The sequence below is a fragment of the Ilyonectria robusta genome, assembly GCF_021365365.1.
Source record: "Ilyonectria robusta strain PMI_751 chromosome Unknown BGZ61scaffold_5, whole genome shotgun sequence".
Classification (NCBI taxonomy): Eukaryota; Fungi; Ascomycota; class Sordariomycetes; order Hypocreales; family Nectriaceae; genus Ilyonectria; species Ilyonectria robusta.
Window position 1 is genome coordinate 1,285,256 of NW_025764439.1, and position 18,745 is coordinate 1,304,000.

The 18,745-nt window shown below is 54.9% G+C and overlaps 6 protein-coding genes and 1 non-coding gene across 7 annotated transcripts; 3 read left to right on the plus strand and 4 right to left on the minus strand.

Moving 5' to 3' along the window:
- Positions 1-350: 350 nt before the first annotated feature.
- BGZ61DRAFT_184724 (uncharacterized protein) lies at positions 351-4,307 on the minus strand. Its single transcript, XM_046237725.1, has 2 exons — positions 3,634-4,307; positions 351-3,582 (listed from the first exon to the last, which is right to left on the minus strand). The coding sequence occupies exons 1-2, from the start codon at positions 4,035-4,037 to the stop codon at positions 837-839; spliced, it is 3,150 nt and encodes a 1,049-aa protein (XP_046107633.1). The 5' UTR covers positions 4,038-4,307; the 3' UTR covers positions 351-836.
- Positions 4,308-6,162: 1,855 nt separating this feature from the next.
- BGZ61DRAFT_446683 (uncharacterized protein) lies at positions 6,163-7,179 on the minus strand. Its single transcript, XM_046245233.1, has one exon. The coding sequence runs from the start codon at positions 6,848-6,850 to the stop codon at positions 6,257-6,259; it is 594 nt and encodes a 197-aa protein (XP_046107634.1). The 5' UTR covers positions 6,851-7,179; the 3' UTR covers positions 6,163-6,256.
- A 235-nt stretch (positions 7,180-7,414) lies between these two features.
- BGZ61DRAFT_t75 lies at positions 7,415-7,503 on the plus strand. The gene has a single exon. It is a non-coding gene; the product is annotated as a tRNA-Ala (tRNA).
- A 264-nt stretch (positions 7,504-7,767) lies between these two features.
- BGZ61DRAFT_446684 (uncharacterized protein) lies at positions 7,768-8,446 on the minus strand. The gene is made up of 2 exons (XM_046245234.1): positions 8,237-8,446; positions 7,768-8,033 (listed from the first exon to the last, which is right to left on the minus strand). The coding sequence occupies exons 1-2, from the start codon at positions 8,305-8,307 to the stop codon at positions 7,832-7,834; spliced, it is 273 nt and encodes a 90-aa protein (XP_046107635.1). The 5' UTR covers positions 8,308-8,446; the 3' UTR covers positions 7,768-7,831.
- Positions 8,447-9,716: 1,270 nt separating this feature from the next.
- On the plus strand, positions 9,717-11,921 carry BGZ61DRAFT_475200 (PLC-like phosphodiesterase; the record flags this gene model as incomplete). The annotated part of the gene is made up of 3 exons (XM_046248658.1): positions 9,717-9,743; positions 9,812-10,372; positions 10,431-11,921. 3 exons carry the CDS (start codon positions 9,717-9,719, stop codon positions 11,919-11,921), a joined length of 2,079 nt encoding a protein of 692 aa, XP_046107636.1.
- A 107-nt stretch (positions 11,922-12,028) lies between these two features.
- Positions 12,029-12,834, plus strand: BGZ61DRAFT_184800 (uncharacterized protein). The gene is made up of 2 exons (XM_046237727.1): positions 12,029-12,245; positions 12,494-12,834. Exons 1-2 carry the CDS (start codon positions 12,136-12,138, stop codon positions 12,666-12,668), a joined length of 285 nt encoding a protein of 94 aa, XP_046107637.1. The 5' UTR covers positions 12,029-12,135; the 3' UTR covers positions 12,669-12,834.
- Positions 12,835-13,761: 927 nt separating this feature from the next.
- On the minus strand, positions 13,762-14,289 carry BGZ61DRAFT_515637 (uncharacterized protein; the record flags this gene model as incomplete). The annotated part of the gene is made up of 1 exon (XM_046252253.1): positions 13,762-14,289. The coding sequence occupies exon 1, from the start codon at positions 14,218-14,220 to the stop codon at positions 13,762-13,764; it is 459 nt and encodes a 152-aa protein (XP_046107638.1). The 5' UTR covers positions 14,221-14,289.
- Between the last annotated feature and the right edge of the window lie 4,456 nt (positions 14,290-18,745).

Below are 18,745 nucleotides of genomic sequence, written 5' to 3' on the forward strand. Positions count from 1 at the left end.
AAAATTGGCTGACGGGGTCAGTTTCAACAGGGCCGAGGGTATCTTCGGGTCGTCGTACTAGCAATTCTACTTGAATCCAGGTCCTTCGGTGGGGATGAGATGTTGGCGGAGCTGTTATGCTCCCATTGAACCCGTTTCCACTATACATGCCTCCCTGGTCATGAGAAACAAGGCGTTGAAGATCCGGGACTGGGCTCCTGGAAAGAATGGAAGATGGCAACATGAAGTGACCTTCACATACATCACTGTACAACCGAGCAGTGAGTAATTGCAGGGGCTTCGATTCGTTTCGTCTCCCCGGGCCTGATTTGTCACCTTCATCATCAATCCCGCAGATAGCAATCTCGCAAGACGAATTTGTGCGCCTCTCATTCTTAGTCTAAGCACCCAATTGCACAACCATGACTCAACGGCACTGTGTTTGATCAAAATTGTGATCTCAATTCTATACCTAGAGCAAGGTACATGGCTTTTCCTTGGTTGGTATCCTCTTTCCACAATCTTGGGGTATCTAACCTGACCAACCGACCCAAATCATCAAGCCTGAATTCCAGATCCGTGATACAAAGTTGCCGTGTATCCCAGCATGGAAAATGAGCGTACCTGATCCTCTCGAATATTCCTGAATTTAAACATCCGCGAACAGAAAGGCCAGCGAGGCCAGTAATGATGGTATAGTTGCTTTTTGAATGCAACGTACAGAAAGCGAGCGGTGCCAGTTTGTGAGTGAAGAAAACAAAAGCCTGTTTAAACGCCAAAACCCCCAATTTGTTGCCATAATGGTATCTCGGAGAAAGAAAGAAAACATAGTAAAATCAAAAACATGGGTAGAGAAATCAGCCCCAGATAGGCACGCCCCTGTATGCTGGGGAGTTGTAGCTGTGGAGGACGCGGAACGGTGGATTTTGACTGGGCACGGCCCCATGCGAAATGGCCCTTCTATGGCGCGAAGGACCGCGTTGGGGGTTTGGAGTGGAATGGCGGTCAAATTCCTGGAATACCATGGCATCCATCCCTTGCACCTGTCCATGCGATTGTACTACGTGGTGTTGAAGCCATTGTTGGCCTAAAAGGTTCCTGTCATGGATCGGCTGCATTTGAGGCAAGAGTTGGCCGTGTTGCTGCTGCGGTGGAGCAGTGTCGCTCCTCGATCGGACTCTAGTATGGCCGTGGCGTCCTTGTTGAGTCGGCGTCGAACCCGTTCGTTGGTAGCCAGCATGGGCAATGAGCAAGGGGGACTGGCGCGAGCCAGATCCCACATCCCACGACACCGTTCGATGACCCTGGAAATTAGCCAACTGCTGATGGTTCATTGCCACAATCTGGTTTGCGGATGGGTACCCGTAGAATACTGGTGCGCCCTGCGTAGGTGGGTAGCTTTGAACAAGGTCACGGCGAAAATCTCGTGGGGCTGAGTGTCGTCGCAAGTGAGCCAGCTCGGCGGGAGCCGGCGGTTGAGAGTGTGCAAGGGCCTGTCCGAGAGGCTGCACGCGAGATTGCCCACGAGACTGTCCACGGGACTGTTTTCCGGTGCGTGTCTGCATGCTCACTGGTGGAGGCGATTTGGTCTTATTCGCACGATATAGCGCAGCGTTGGACTGGTTGAGAAGCGATGAGTGAGTTGCTGGCAAGGCTGGCATAGAGCTTCTTCTCGGGGCAGGAATGGGCCGGCTGTTGGTTCTGGGCTCCGTAGGTTTGGACTTGTTGATAGGCCTTCTCTCTGCCCGGTTCGCGGTGTCAGACTCATTGCCACTCTGAACACGAGCATTCCCAACAACCCCGGCCTTTGGTGGACCCTCCACCTCAATGTCTTTCGATACCTTAGTCATCGAGGTTTTTCCTGATATAAGCAAGGTTGTCGCTGCTTGAGTGAGGGACTTGGCTCTTGCTCGGAAAGATCCGCGTCGTGGAGTCTTTGGAGTTGACTCGTCCATCTCTTGCTTAGCCAGGTCTTGGGCTTTGTTGCCCTGCCGTCCCGGTCCGCATTGAAGGACATCCGTGCTCCCCACACTCATAATAGTCCTGAGTGTCTCCTTGCTTTTGTCGTCGTGAATCATCGGTCGCCGAGAAGCCTTTGAAAACCGCACCTTGTTTCCGGTCGTGTGGCTTGAGATATCGCTCCGGCTCCTGTGGAGGGTCTTGTCGGCCGTGCGATTGTTCCGAACCTTAGGAGGGCCCTTCCTGTGAGGGGCGCTCAGCATCCGTTGCATTCTGCTCCCATGGGCGGTTCTAGAGGGATGTTGCGAGAGAATGGGGGTGGGTGGACAACTGGTGCTCCCAGCGACGCGAACCTGTTCCTGGGACCGAGCTGAGCTGGATTGGGGCCTCGATCTCGGTGACTGGGGCTCCTGCTTCACATCCTTCAGAGAAGGAACTCGCATTCGACCCCCACGAGCCGATGATGGATGTGAAGAACTCTTCGTTCGACTCACATTGCTCGAGGTCAACGGTGTCATCACCATCGTTGTTCCGGGCCGCTGTTGAATTTCCATCTTCTTAGGCGTAAAATGACCAGACCCAGTAGCAGTACCAGGGAGTGATCCAACCTTTTCCGAGTTCAGTCGCTCTGAGCTCTTACCTTGTGTCTTTTCTGGAGACTTACGGCCAATATCCGTGACCGCAGATCTCAAACTGCGCAAGGAGCGCAAAGACACATTCGAGCTGTAGCCACTATCGGCCTTGGACGCCGCTTTCCGAGAGCCCTCAGATGAAGGACTCGAAACAAATCCACTGTCTGATCTGTTTAGACTCTTGAGGGCCTTGCTCTCGAGCTCAAGTCGGATTCTTTCGGCTGTGGGCTTTGCGTTCGGATCGTCTCTGACATCTAAGACCTCGGCAGTCGAGTATTCTTGCCCATTGCCATTCTCAGACAAAGAGCCATCCTCGTGTCGGTTGGTCTCGCTGGTGGTCTGTTTATTCGCCGCCATCGGGTTTGATGCTTCGGAAAGAGGTTTCTGTAAGCACTCGTTGGGGTCAGCCACCTTTGTCAAAGGTGCCTGACGGCCAAAATAGGAAACTTTGGTTGGTGTCGATTCGCTTTCCATTTTGTTCCCCTTCTCAGGTCTTGGACTGAGCTTAGGCGATCCGTTCATGATGCGCAGTGAACCAAATTTTATGCCACCCAGTTGCTTGTACTCTGCCTCACAGGGTGTCACAACACGTTCCGGTGGTTGCGAACCAAACTTTACTGGTGGTACGGACAATACTTCAACACCATCCGATGCAATTGAGCTATGCCTGGTATGACTTGGGGTTGTTGGGAGACTGCTCGGGAAGTTTGACTTGGCCGAGGGAGCGCGCCTGTGTGCTCGAGTGGCAACTCCCGGCGTCTGGACGATGGATCGTCGACGCATTGGCGTATATAGAGACACATCAGAAGCGGACCTAACGATGGATGTTCTCTCTTGGGTGGGGTGAGAGCTCTTCCATGTATTTTCTGTGAGCTCACGGGTTGGTGACTGTCTCTCAGGCGTCGATGTGGAAGAATCGTCTGACATCTCTCGATCCAATGTCAGAAGTCGCTGATCTTCGTAGGCCCTCACATCGAAGTTGGCAGAGCCGCGATGTACAGCAGTCGGCAGACTGAATAGAAAATATCAGCTTCCTTCACTTATATCTCACATGTGGACAAACCTTTCTGAGTGCGCAAACGGCAAGGCGCCGTCACTGACAAATGAACCTCTTCTCGAACTAGTGGCAACCATCGATCTTGAGCGTAAGTGATCGGATTTGAACGATCGAGTCCGCGATACAACACTCCACAAGCGTGAATCTCGACGGGAATTTTGATCAGTATTTTCTAAGTCCTCTCCACCAATAGCGATACCGATACCGGGGTGCGTTGAGTCGACGGGGGAAGAGTTGGTCGGAGAGATGGGGACCGACCCGACAAGATATGAGTTGGAGAAGCGGCCATGATGAGAGTTGACGTCGACGGTAGGATTGGGCAGGTCAGCGGCCGGAGCATAGTTGCCCAGTTGCGGCTTAGAAAGCTTTTGAGGCCGTCTTGGGTCCTCGGAGGAGGGAGCGTTTCCCATGAGGCCGGTATGGCTCAGCTCTTCGGGGCGAGTTGGAACTAGGAGAGGCAAATGGAAAAAGACAGCTGGGGCGGGTAGGGTTAAAGCTCCCTCGACCAGCTGAGGGGATGATTAGAAAGATGGTGAATGGGCCATGCCGTCGGCGTAGACCTAGCGTCAAGCTTGATATCCCGGCTCTGTGGGCCAGGAGGAGGCTTGTAAGCGGCTAACAATGGATGTGAATGAGAGTGAATGAGGGAGACTAGTAAGAAAGAGACGAGAAATGAGAATTGAGAAATGGGAGATGAGAATTGACAGGCCAGAACTGAGAACGAGAGTGCAGAGTGCAGAGTTGAAACGCAACGAGCAGGAGAAAGAGAAAGAGGGTGAGGGGAGGCGACCTAGAAGAAGACATGGGAGGCATGGGGTAGAGGTGCGGGTTGGAGATGGAGGTGGAGCCGGGGGTTTATGATCCATGCCGGCCGCGGTGGAGGCATTGGAGGGGTGTTCCAGGGCGCCAGGGAGGCAAAGAGGGGAGAAACGGAGACGGTGAGGTGAGGCATGAGGCGTGAAGCGAGCGTGAGGATGAGGGGTGAGACGCCGAGACCGATGGAGAGGCCGACGCAGCGCAGACGCATACGCAGACGCAGACGCAGACGCAGAGACGCATCACGAAGCAGCAAGCAGGAAAGGGATCAGCCACAGCCGAGCAGGTGTGGGTGTCGGTACCTAGCTGAGATGATGAGATCCCACGGCGCACCTGAACGCAAACAGGCGATACGGCGATGCGGCCCTGTGGAGGGGGTGTGGTGATGGTCACTGTGATGGAGCCGTGGATGGATGCGGGCGGCAGGTTGGCCTCTCGACCTGTCTAAGGAAGGTTGATGCATCCAAGACACATGCTCGCTAAGAGGGTGGTTGTCCCCAAAGGTTAGGTAGGTAGGTACCGTCCCCCAGGCACCGACCACCCTAATTACCACCTGCTGAACATCCGAGACACCCCCAACACAAGTCGTTTCCAGGGGCCCTGCACTGGCTGCAAGCGCTGGAGAACAGTGGGCTTCTGAGACTGGCGGAGGAGGTTGCTGAGACGATCAGACAACTCATACAACTCACACAGCTCTGACCGAGCTTTGTCCGCCGCTGAGACACCGACGTTACCGGGTGGGTTTGTTTCCCTGGTGCCACCATCCTCCATCCTCCATCCTCCATCCTCCGCGACGCTGGACGCGGAGCCATCGCAGCGGCAACCATCGAATCGTCGCCCATCTCGCCGGTGGATCCGACACCTCCGCCTCCACTCTCCCGCCCCGCGGAATGTCCCAGCCAACTCAATCCGGTTTTGGATTCGTACAATCCTCCATCCCGGCAAGGAGATTAATCCAATGCATTATGCATTACGCTGCTGGACAATCCTCTCTGCCTTGGCCGGCCCATCGTCATCGTCATGATTGCATTTGCATCTCCTTGCTAGCCAACACTCAATCTACTCACCACACGCGAGGTGGGCCTGGATGCTACTTTTCCTCGTCCGGCACGGGCACACTCCGGCCAGCTCTCGGCAACTTTTGAACGCATCATTCATCATTATCATCATCATCATCATCATCATCTGAGCTGAGATGCGTTGCTGCGCCTACTGCGGCAGTCTGTGATGCTACTGCGTTTGCAGGCAACCGGCTTCCCAAATTCGTATCGCAGGGCCGACCTCACCGAGAAACTCCTGCTGCCTCCGTCACCCACGTCTCGTACTGTCGTACTTGAGCATACATACATACCTAGGCACATATGCACCTCATCTATGCGTTCCTTCGGCGTCGTCCCGTGCTCGCTTTGCATCGGAATCCTTCTGGGCTGGACGCATTACTCGCTCGCCCGGCATTCGCCTTCCATCTGCGAATACGGTTGCCTTGCATCACACCATATTATCGCTCCACAGTAGTCACAAACCCGAATGTTTCAGATGGGTCAAGTTACAAATCATAAGCACACCGAGAAGGGCGCCAACACCTGTTTATCACGGAAGCAATGCGAGCAGGTGGCTGATCCCGCATGCATTTGCATCTGCGCTTGCATCTGCATTTGCATGGCGCGGCACACCATCCCATCCATAGATTCCCTTTTCCGTTCACCAACCAGTCTGACATGCACACCACAAACACAATGACGCGCCATCTCCATGTCGGCAGTCTTGCTTAGCAGTCGCACAGCGTCTCCTCAGCCTGCCTCGTCGCGCCACTTCACCATGAGACCGGCCCTTCCGGTTGCTTGGCTTGCAGACGATGCAACCGGCGAGCTTCAGCAACACTGCCAACAGCGGCAAAGCAACAGCCCGGCTGAGTAAACCCAAAAGTGCGAATTGGCATCACGTCACAGGGCGGCTCTCCTCCACAGAGACTTCGGAGATTTTCTGGGGCTCTTGAAACAGTCCCTTGTTGCCGTGCTGATCCCCCCACCCTTATCCCAATGCGAAAACTGTTGCACTCTCGGACACCGAGGTTGTCAGGCCGCGTCAAGGGCAACCACACCAAGTCAATGATACGGGATGGCGTTGCATCGTAGATACGGCCATCATTGATTTTGTGGGGTGTGGGGGAAGGCGTGTTGTTGCGGCCTCGTCGCATAGGCTGGCGGCCACGATCGATCCACGACCCAAAGATCCGAAGGATCTGGGCACGGCGTGAAGGTTGTTGACCTGGATACTGCCCGCCCCCTCTCCAGACTTGCGGCCAATGACGACAAAGGTTCTTGGAGTCAATTGCAACTGTCGTCGTCTCCGCCGCCGGTCTAGACACAGGTTGGATACGAAGCTGTGTCCGGCAATTGACAACCATGTAACCCTGTGGTTTTAGACCGACTGAATACGGCAACACTCTTCCATGACCCTAGCAGGATAAACCTAAGCCGTTGAATGTCGATAGCGGGGACGCTCTGTGGCGTTATCAAGTGACGTATCGGATCAAAGTAAAGGAGTTGTAACCGACTGGGACCCTGTTTTGATCGACGTGCTTGGAGATTCATCAAACATCATCCCAGCTGGCATTGTATATCACAAACACGTCGTCGGGGCTTCCGGAGTGATGATTGGCAGTCATTGGTCACCAGGGTGTCTCGGAATGTTTACAGAAGCTGCAAAATACAACCCGCAGACCCGACAGCGGAGTTGACCGCTTGACAATATTTACATGTGAATGCTTACCCCTCTCTTTACCCCCCAGTACGCTCCATTTACACTTATATTAAGGTTTCCATAGTCCGTATGGTGGTGAGTTGTGGTTGTCCTGTTCTAGTAGTTCGGGCGAATCCGAGTTACCCTAGACCAGCTCCACAAAATACCCTAGCCCTCCATCCACCGGCTTGAATATGCCTCATTAAGAGCGCAACTCACATCAAGAACCGGGCGAATGGTTTAGTGGTATAATACTCCCTTAGCATGTTTCGTCTGAATATCTGGGAGTGGTCCAGGGTTCGATTCCCTGTTCGTCCAACATAGGTGGTTTGATTCCACTGTTATCCTTTCTTTTTGGGAATTTTTGCGTTTCTTCACGATCACCCAGCGAATCCCAAAGCTTACAAGACGACCGGCCTTCACGGCTTCCCGTGCCCTTATTTATTTTTATTCTGGTTGCTCGATGGCGAGGCTGGTTCAGTCTCTATGGTCAACTGTCATTGTCCTCTGTATCGTCCTCAATCCGACACCTGAAGACAATACACCAGTATTCCCAGCTTCAATAAAGGGATCATATGGCTGCCTCTAGAAATAATGTTTCAATTATACAATAAGGTCATCGCCTCATTAAACTTAACTACTGCAATTACTCCCCAATCACATAAGTACACCCTCGGCTTCCAATGATGACCTCGTGCACTCTCCCAGCGTCGACATCCACCCGTGCTCCAACCTGAAAAGTTGTCTTCTCGTTGTCCTTCTCACGTGGATACCACAGGGTCATCTCACCATCGACGATGAGATGGGTCGTTAACGTGGCGTGCGAGTGTGGCGGGTAGTGGGCGTTGCTGCAGCCCGACGGTCAGCGCCGACTCTTAACTGGAACCCAAACTAGCAGCCACTGGGGCGTCATGGAGGGGCATGATGGGAAGGGCAGGATTCGAGGCGAGGCAAGGCAAGGCAAGATAAGGCGAAGTCCAGCCTCGTGCTCAGCCATGCTGCCTTGCGGGACGCCTGCAGACGGACGTGCAGATCGTTTAGGTCGACTTACGGAGCGTCCGTCCAGGTGAAGACGTGCCCAAACCCCCACGACTGCACCTGATGCTCTTGCTCGCTGCTCATGGCTGCAGTTGATGAGCCTGAAATCGACTCCACAGAGACAAGGCAAAGACAGGCTCTGCACTAGGGTGTTGGCGATGAGTCGGGGTATTAGTGAGGCTCTGCTGGGCGGTGTTTCTCCCTGACGGGGCGAGGATGGACAACGGGCCGTGACAGAGCTATGACCTCACGCTCTCCGGGGGTCGATTGGAAGTTTCCGTGGCCGGCTGCGCCCCGCTTGCCCCGCCCGCCCCGGGCCGAGAACCCACAGCGCTGTGGTGGCCATTGGATCTGCTCGCTGGGGAGCGAGGCTGGGGCCGGAGTGCGGTCTGGGCTGGCGTGATGAGGTCCGACAGTCTGGAGATGCTGCTCGCCAGGGCATCAACCGTAATTTCCGCCAGGTCGGGCTTGACATAGGGCAACGGTGAAAACTCGCCCCATCTAAAGGTTGGGCTTTTGCCAACCGGCGGAAAGCAGCGGTGAATCACCCCATCGGCGTTTACATGCACACTGCAAGCACTGCAGGTCCCCGAAGACCAAGCCACACACAGCCTCCATCGCCCGTCTTTCGAGCCCGCCAGGCCAGACAGACAGGACAAACAGAAATCACCACGTACGCTCACTGTGTCCACAATTCTGTTTCGACCCATCGCGCGCGCAAGTAAGCGACATGGGGGCCATTGGGGCAATGGGGCATGCGACGCTGCGAGGAACAAATGGCCCCCATCTTGTGCTGCCGACGGGTGCCAACGCGCCAATCAGCGCATGCACCCGCCTCGCTGGGCCATCCCCCAGCGCTGTCCCTCGGCGCAGCACAGCCCTAGAAGGCTGCACGCTGCCACCACGGACAGCGCTAGCGGCGGACGATTGGACCCCGTTCGGGCGGCGACCGTCCATTGAGATGCCGTTTCCAGCGGGCTTCTAGGGTTGTCTCGTAGGGCGAGCGAGCCCAGTCCACTGAACATAGGGCCTAGGCGAGGCTACGGTCAAGTCCGCAGGCCACTATTCGATCCGCTATCCGCAATCCGTACCCCGGCTGCTTGGTATTCGCCTCCACCAGCCCGGGGGCCATTTACAGTACCTATCAGACCCTGGTGCTGACATTCGTCCATTCCCATCCACCTCGTTTTCTTCTGGCCGCCTCTCCCTTTTACCAAGTGGTCTCGCATCCCACATCACAGAACTCTCGCGCGCTCTCTTCTCGACAGCTTGAAACCGATACTGCGCCGCGACTCTCCCAACGCCGACGAGTCGAGCTCGACTCCTCCAGCTCTCATCCTACCGACCTCGCCCTCGCACACCTCGCCCTCGCGCCCACGCTCGTCCAACAACCGATTCTTCTCGGCCCCCCATGTCCTTCGACGACTAGCAATCCGCCGCGCCTCGCCAGCTAGCTCACAAGCTCACAAGCTCCCGGGACTCTCCTCGCAGTCATGCATATTCCGTGCTTCGGGTCCCTGGTATGTTCTCCGCGTCTCCGACGACGGACCGCAACCGACGCGACGGCGCAAGGCTGACTTTATTCCAGCGGTTCTCCAGGGCGAAAGGCGACAATGAGAAACATCCGAGGCGACAGCGGACAATGTCCATCTTTGCCAACTCCCACTCCAGCTCTAAACCCGGCCACTCCCTCCGGCGGATGGTTGGCATGTCAATGTCAGTTGTAGCTCCGGCTCACGCCCCCCGCCATATTCCGATTCCAAAGTCCACGATATCCGACGAAAGCTCCAGCGGAACCTCGACACAGCCCTCTCTCCCACAGCTCGATATTACAAGCCACATGCACGATATCCTCCAGCGACTATACCACGAATTGCGCGGTTCCCACGCCACACTACCTCGGGCCAAGTTTGTTGAATTCTTGAAGAACGTTCAGGGCGAGGCTCGCGTCAACTTGGACAAGGAGGAATACTCTCTGGGCGATTTCCTTTACACCTGGGTCCATGATTATCCATGGGAAGCCACGGGTCCTCTTCCAGAAAAGGATCTCTCGAAGCCTTTAACAAACTACTTCATCAATAGTAGCCACAACACCTACTCGAGCGGAAACCAGCTCGCTTCGATTAGCTCACCAAACGAATACAAGAAGGTTCGTAGACCTTTTCTAAACAAACTACATGCTATATGCTAACGAATGCCGCGAATAGGTTCTCCGAAGCGGGTGCCGTTGCATCGAAATCGACGTCTGGAATGGAAATGCCATCGCATCACCAAGCAGCTCAAGGTCTGCGAAGGGGCACGGGCGTGGCCTCTCAGGCAGTTCGTTCCCCAATGCAGCCACGGCCGTCATCGACACCGTCGGGGATACAGTTCATTACCTTATTGAGAAGTCCGGAAATCGCTCGCGCAGTGCCAGCGCTACCAGTCAACGGGATACGGAGCCGTCCCCGAGGTCCAGCACTCAGTTCTCCGTGGACCCTAAGGAGTCCCACGATTGTATTGATACCCCTCGACTGGGTAGGCCACGCGTACGACAACCACCACCACCGCGTGGTGAACCCATTGTAACGCATGGCTGGACATTTACCGCCCCATGCGGCTTCCGAGAGGTTTGCCAGGCGATTAAAGAGACTGCATTCGTGGATAACGACCTGCCCATCATCATCAGCCTCGAGGTTCACACAGACACGAGCCAGCAGGAAGTAATGGTGAGAATAATGAAGGAGGAATGGGGGAGTATGCTCTTGGACGCTCCTTTCGAAGACTGCGACCCCAGGTTCAGGCTTCCTAAGCTGGGGGACTTGAGGAATAAGATTCTCATCAAGGTCAAGAAAGCCCACTCCAAGATCTTGGTGCCGCCTTCCACCGTGCCGCCTTCCGCCGTGCAGCTGCCCGCAATTTATGCCCATGACGAGGACGCTTCTGGTTCTGAGGATGAGATTGAGCGCCCTTTCCTCATCTCGGGTTCATCAGCGCCTGGTTGTATCCCCCCAGATTCTAAGAGCGCCAAGGTCCCTATCTGCGAAAGTCTCGGTAGCCTGGCCATCTATACGCGAAGTCAGCATTTCAAGAGCCTCGCGACGCCGGAGGCTAAGATCCCCCCTCACATCTTCTCCATCAGCGAGAACCGCATCCTCGAGCTCAACCAAAAGCAGCATCGGGAAATGTTCACTCACAACAAGGGCTACTTCATGCGAGCCTTCCCTGCTGGACGTAGGATTGACAGCTCGAACCCCGACCCGAGCCTCTTCTGGCGCGGTGGCGTCCAAATGGTGGCCATGAACTGGCAGAATGTCGACGAGGGAATGATGCTCAACGAGGGCATGTTCGCAGACACAAAGGGCTGGGTCCTCAAACCCCCAGGCTACCTGAGCTCCAACAAATCGACGGAGACTCAGAGCCAGGCTGCTCCCGGTCAGACTCTGAATTTGAAGATAACTCTCTTTGCCGGCCGGCAAATCCCCATCCAAGAGGGTGATGAAAAAGATAACACTCGTAGCGCGAGTACAATCCGCCCCCTCATCAAGGCGGAGCTTCACGTAGGAAGGCCAGATGAGACGGAACGGGATGGAGAGTGCAAGTACAAGCAGAAATCGGACGTGGGCAAGTCGAACCACCCCATTTTCGGGCCCAATGGTTCGCCTCTCGAATTCCTCAACATTCCCAAGGTCGTAGAGGAGCTGGGCTTCATCAGGTGAGTTGTCATACTTTTTCCTTCCCGCACCTGACTGTTCTGCACTTCCTACTGGCCAGCCTCCCTTGCGTCACTTTTGTTTGTTATCGTTCCTCTGCCTCGTGATTGAGTCTGCTGGAAAGAAGGCAATCAGCCACCCCATCGCGGGATCGGGAACATGGTTCCAGTGATAGCCCGGTTGTTAGCCGTTCCGAGAGTTCAGCAGTGGATGAGCTGTCATGAAACACCCACACGGATATTCTGCCAGCGCACAATCCTATTGGTCCGGAGCGATAGTTTCGCGAGAAACAAGCGTTTTGAGGCCTCTCATATGCGGCCCACTCAAATTGTGAGACATAAGCACTCCCGAGAAACTGTCCGCGGCGCCGGGTTTGCGTCCGCACGCCTGGTTCAACCAGGCAACTCTCAGGGACTCAAAATGGTCCGATGATGACGAGAGCCTTCAACAGGCTGCCGACAAGTGTCGCAAAGCGGGCCTATCCATCGGTGAGCTGCTGCATTCGTGGATCGCAATTACGGCTGGGTGGCTGCACATTTCTTTTCCGCATAGCACTAACATGTGTGTTTCACCTCTAGGTTCAAGGTTGAAGACGACTCGACTAATTTTGTCAGCTCGCCACTTCTCGCTTGGGCTTGCATCCGCCTAGACCGCTTGCGCAATGGCTATCGATTCGTGCGCCTCATGGACTCTCGTGGTTGTCCCGTTGAGGGCGGGAAACTACTCGTCAAGGTCGAGAAGACCATTGCATGATCTGATCTGTCGGACATTGCGACGGCAGAAGCGCACAGGGTATAGCGCTGAGCGATTATGACCCTCCAAATCAACTCACCGACCTTGGCTTGCGTCGCTTGTGTCTCTGACTGGAATGCGCTACGGGCCGATGTTGGAGGGATCACCGATGGGGTCTAAGGCTAGATGGCCTTTGCATCACACGGCCTGTCACCATGACTCTTAGCAGGCTATTCTTTCCCGTTTATTTTCGGAGTTGAAAGATCGGCGTCTGGGACACTATCACACTTTTATTTTATTTTTCTTGTCAGCGAGGGTATCTGATAGACTTGTTTGCAGCAATCTTTTCCATTATGGGGGTTACACACGGGACCCAGAGGCATGTACGGGAAAGACAAGTTTGGGGAAGCAATATCGGAGTTACGGCAACCTGGAGTTTCTGGAGGTTTTCTTTTGAGTCGGCCCTGTCGTTAGAAGGGTGGGTTACATCCTGGTTGGATCCCAGAGACGATCCCTTGACGATTGTTACCTGTCAGAAACAGGCTGAAAGAGATGGCTTTTGTTCGCCTAGATTTTAAGCGGAATATCAGAATCACAAATGTACTCTGTCAGTGGCTTGCATGTGTGTCCTGATGACGCGCCGGCGAAGTGCGTGTAGTGTCTGCGAGCTCCCTAGAGCGGGGCGTGTTTCCCAAACGACATAGCTTATGCGAGAGATATGTCGATCCAGAACTATGGCTCCAGCCAGCCTCTTTCGTATCAGACGGCCCGGCATGCCCGATTGTCATTCAGGAGGGGGAGTACAGTGATCGTAGGTGGCTGCACCTAATTGGGATAGCATAAAGTATGATAAGCCGCCGGAGGAGAACGGCGGTATGATTGCTTTTTCCCTCGAGGCTGCCCACTGTTTCGGTTGATGACAGTGGTTGCTGTCTTGACCGAGTGGCCGGGAACGCAGTCTACTTCGCGAAGCCGGCTTGCAGCCAAGTCGGCGGACAGACCAAGGTACTATGTACGCAGGAGTAACGGGGCTGCTCGACAAGCCCTGCAAAAGGCGGCCGCGGCCTGTCTTCAATGGACGCCGGGTTCGAATCGCTGCAACGACCCCCCTCCTTCAGGGAGTCAGGGATGGCTCAACTGGCGCAATCCGATTGCCGTCCGCCAAGAATGCAAGAGTTAGAATGACATGGACCACGGGTGTATCCAGTTGACGGTGATGTGCAGTATGTTTTCGCCGACGTGAGACATCTCGCTTCCGGCTCGGCTCGGCCGCAGCAGCAGCAGCAGCAGCAGCAGCATTTTGGAGATTCCGCATTGTCGTCATTGGTTTGGGATGGTTAATGGCATTGCCGTCCTGCGGGTGGGCTTCGCCGGGCGCTGTGCCTCCATCGCTTCGGTAGCCACACGAGAGCAAGGGAAACTTGTTTCCATGCCGTGAGCAAGTGACGATGGCTGTGCGGATTGCTATTTGACAGTGGGCTGCGTTCCGCCAAGCATCAACCTGCATGAGGGCTATCGCGGCTATGAGAATCGTCGGTACCTCACCCAAGAAAGCCCAGGAGCCGCGGAGCATGGAGAACCCTAGTATAGCGCAACAACTCAGCAATAGCGTAGAGCCGAAATGGCAACAGATCGATAGTCGCGGCGGGTAGATGCTGAGATGCGGCTAGTCTGCGTATTGGAGTGTGGCAGCAACGCGGAGAATCATCCATTCCCAGCCGTGGGGTCGAGCAGGGGTTGCCTGTTCAAGGCATTAGGCCAGTGTAAACCGCCAAATTGCGGATAGCTCCAAGAGAGGTACTCAGTACTCGACGACACCAGTACTTCGTACATGGAATATTCATCAAGTAATCCATGCGGCCCTGCACGAAGAATGGAGCATGGACCGGCCCGGGTACTGTGTCCGAGGAGGAGCAGCAAGGAGGCTGTGGCGTTGCATTTCCAATCTGCAAGGCTTGCGGAGTCGAACACGGGTTTCAATGACCTTGCTTTGTGTTGACACCAGTACACCGATATGATGCACTTTTTGACGATCGTAGGTGGGCTATTGTTCTTGCGGAGATGCGATGATGTGATGGCAAGACAGGTGACACGTAACGTCGGCCACCGCAAGTCTAGAGCTCGGTCTGGACCCGACGTCCAGCTGCTGATTTGTGATCTGGCAACCTGGATCAATCCGGTCAGACGGCCTGAAATTTCCTTGCTCATAAGCACGTCATCAAACAGAATCAACGGAGCTGATGCTTGCATCTTCCCCACATTTCCCCCGACAATGGTGTCTCCAACTGCACCTCATCTTAGTTAGAGTGGTTCCCAGACCTTTGTCAAGAGCCATTGAGTTGTCAGTCAGTTGCTGTTGCCTGACTAGCAAGCTGCAATGTGCTTCGTGATTGGATGCCCTGTGAAGATTGGGGACCGGGCTGTGACTTGGTCCCACTGGCCTGGGGATCCTGGTTCCCAAAGCTAGTTTTAACCTGGCCCATGAATTTTGCTCAATGACAATCGCACCTTGTCCAATTATCACTGCCAATCGGTATGCCTCGGGATACTGGAACTGCAGAAGCGACGGGGACAGGTAACAGGGCTAACAGGGATAAATGTGGTGCATGTTGCGGGAATCTGTGACGGAACGTCGAACAAAGAGTGCCAATGCAACCATGTAGCTGCAATGAACCATGCTGCGGGGCGGGCAGATATTGCCCATGTTCAAATGCCGGTAAATGCAGATGCGCCTAGACGAATAGCATGGACAATTGTCACACTGGAGATTAGCTTCGAGGCGCTGGCTGCAATGCGGCAAGCTGTGCCATCCTGCAGGACCCACTGGTGGTCGATCCAATGCAAACTATTGAGACGTGGGCGGCTCAGCCAGGGTTACCAGTCCCGTAATGGATTTGGTGGATGTCGTCTGCGAAGTAGGGCGACAGTAGTTCTATTGTTGATGAAGCAAAGGGCCTCGCTAGCCTTTGCTTAGATGTAATCTATGTCTGCGGTTGATCTGAGGTGTGACGGTGGTCCCGTGATGATGCTCATCTGTGGGGTCCGTATTTGCCTCTCAATCGAAAAGGCTAACTCTGACAACGACACTCAAGCTGCGATTGTCGTGAATAGTACTCGGGGCAGCTGGTTGGAACGGAGTGAGGACGCCCTGTAAACCTCGAGGGCTTGGTGGGTTAGGGGAGGAAGTGGCACTGCCCCGTGATGCGAATCGTCTGGGCACAGTGTGTGAGGGAGGTTGGACGGGTGCGGTGGCTTGCTTGCTTCTCCTTGGCAGAAGCAACTGCCGTCTGCCGAGAGATTTTGGTTGAGCGTGACAGGCAGATCCAAGCTGAGATTGCTCTAGTTTCGTCTGGAACCGCGCAACCGCTCGTATGACATTCACAAATTGATCATTAGTTGCGTGCTTTGCTTCCTTTTTTTATCTCATGGATGGTGGAGTCTCGCCTATTCCCCTATATCAAGATTAGTTGCTGTTGTTCTTAGCTGTAGGGAGTTAGGGCGCCTCTACGAAAATCCCATGGAACTTTGGACATGAATGAATATCAGACCAATTGGCGGTCAATATGTTCGGGTGATGCAGCGCTACCCATGGCACATACCTACCTCGGCAGACCCGCTGCTCCTGAACGACCTAAAGGATCTCAGGGGGGTTGGCGTTCCCAGTGCGTCGCTCGCTAGCATAGGGCCAGTTAGAAGCATTGGTTGGTGGCGTGAAGGATGGCTGTGATTGGAGTGGAGTAGCAAAAAGCAACTGCCACTGAAGCCGACTGCATACCGAATGCGCACCTAGATCGTTGGGATACATGAGTAACCTGCCAGGGGTCGAAGATTGTCTGGCAGACGCCGTGGGTGGGGGTCAAAAAGCAAGACTCTTCTTGCTCAGCTGGCATGGGAGCAAAAAAAACCAAGTGTGTGCTCGCTCTCGCCCACCGTCTGTCTTTCATCCATCCTGGCTGAGGTATGCCAACCCACTCGGGGCCACTATTCCGCGTCTCAGGCGGTGAAATAACCGAACTGGCCAAAGGAAAGAAATCCAAAATTTTGGGGCGGCTGGACTGGCGCCATGGGTGTATTCTGACCGGCAAATGCGGGATGGTGTTGAAAAGTCGACATATCATGAGGGGGTTTCTGATACATCGCGGTAGCGTACTGAACCCAAGAGACGAAAAGGCGGTATCATCGGATGGTGAAGATCAGAGAGTCAGCAACCAGTCATGTGCTGCTGCTGCACCGGCAGTCGATCATGAGGTGGCAGAAAATGCAAATACAAATGCATGCAGACCGGAGGGAGATGCGGAGGGTTCGAGGATGCTGATGCGCGCATTGGCAGACAGACCGCATCCTGCCTACTTGGCTTCTTGCGCCCTTTGAATTTCTTGGGCTCTGGGCTAATCATGGGCGGAGTGGGGAAGTGTTGGTGATTGACCATGCTAGGTACTGCCCATAATGAGGATGGACTCCCTAGAGACTCCCTAGGGACTCCCTAATGCACAGCCGCGAACGAACTGGAGGTCAAGGCGGCCACGAGGGCTTCAAGGAAAGAGGCGCAGAAAGATGCGCGAAGAACGGAGGCCGGAGAACAAAGCCCGGACGGTGCCCCCCGATCGTGGCGGCGCAGATATGGTTGTTGTGATCGACACCAACCACGAGGCGAGCGAATGGATGGACAGAGGTCGTTGGAGCTACGGCACGGTGACGGGGAGAGCTGAAGCCCGCGGGTTCAGTTGGATCATTGGATGGCGGACGTCACCCATGGCGTTTCGTCTCGGCCGAAGAGAGTCGTTCGTCAGGTTAGTCAGCTGAAACCTCCTGCAACTTACGGAGTCTTGCGTCGTTCCAATACGCCCAGCGAGCCGTCAGGTGATGGCGTCAGAACCGAGACGCATGCCTGCCGTCCGGCGGTGGGCAGCTGGGGGCCCGGTGAATAAAAAAGCAAAACTGGAACCATGGCGTGGACGGGAAAAGAAGCAAGGGTTGATCTGGAAGAGCACCAAGGGTTAGGGGCGCCGGAGTGAACGCCGGAGTGGGCGCCGCAGAGGGTGCTGAAGGAGGAGGAGGAGGAGCCGTGATGCAGGCGGGTTGGGTTCTTGGACCGGCCAGGAAAGAGGGTGCATGACGAGCGAGTGGGGGGGGTTTGCTTTGGTGGGCTGCTGTGGATAGAGGGATGAGATGAGATTTGCGAGATCCAGATGCAGCGGTGGATATATGTGATGTAACGGTGTGATTGGAGACGGCAGGGGATGGAGTACATATGTCGCACCCGTCGACGAGACATGCAACAGCAGTGCTGCGCTGAACTGAACTGAACTGAACTGAGCCGAGCTGTAGGGCAATACGGAAGACTGCGACTCCGTGAATCGGGAGGAAGAAGCGGAGGAACAGAGAAGCGTCGAAGCGTCGAAGGCATGCGATCCCTGTAACATCCCGCCAAGAATGACTTGCCGACGGGAGCTAACAGTGGTGTTTCGTGCCTTGGCCGCCTAAGACCACAGTCCCTACAGTACGGTGTAACTAAATTTACAGTACCCGGCGACCCTACCTCAGGGATCTCGTTAGTCTAAGAGTGAGGCCCTGTCGGCCCGTCCAGCGAACGCCGCAGCCAGTCTCAAATAGCGTGGGAAGCGCGCAACCCGCCAGCGCCGCTCCGGCTGGCTGAGAGGCCGCTCAACGGTCGATGCGCACCGCTGGGTGTAACAACAACCAACCTCTGATTTGTTGCTTTTTGTGAGTTTGGCCGAGGCCTGGATCAACCAACGGTAATAGCTGACCAGTAAGATGGACGGGATGCCTTTGAATGAGACAACGTTGTACGGACTGATCGTCGTGGCGGTTGATGTGCCGCTGCACTATGGAGCCTATCATGATAGGATCAAGATGAGCCAGGTCAACCTACATGCATACCGACTCCGGACAGCAAGCGCTAGGCGACCTTGGCACGTTTGCGGACTTTGCCGATTGCTTTGTACCCTACCACGTATACCGGTCTGTCGTCTTGCGTACTGTTCTCCTGCCGAACTGGCGACCTAATCTGGGGCGTTAATCAGCCGACAAGGCCAAGGCCAGACCTAGACCGCAGCACCACAGCGGATGCATTGGGG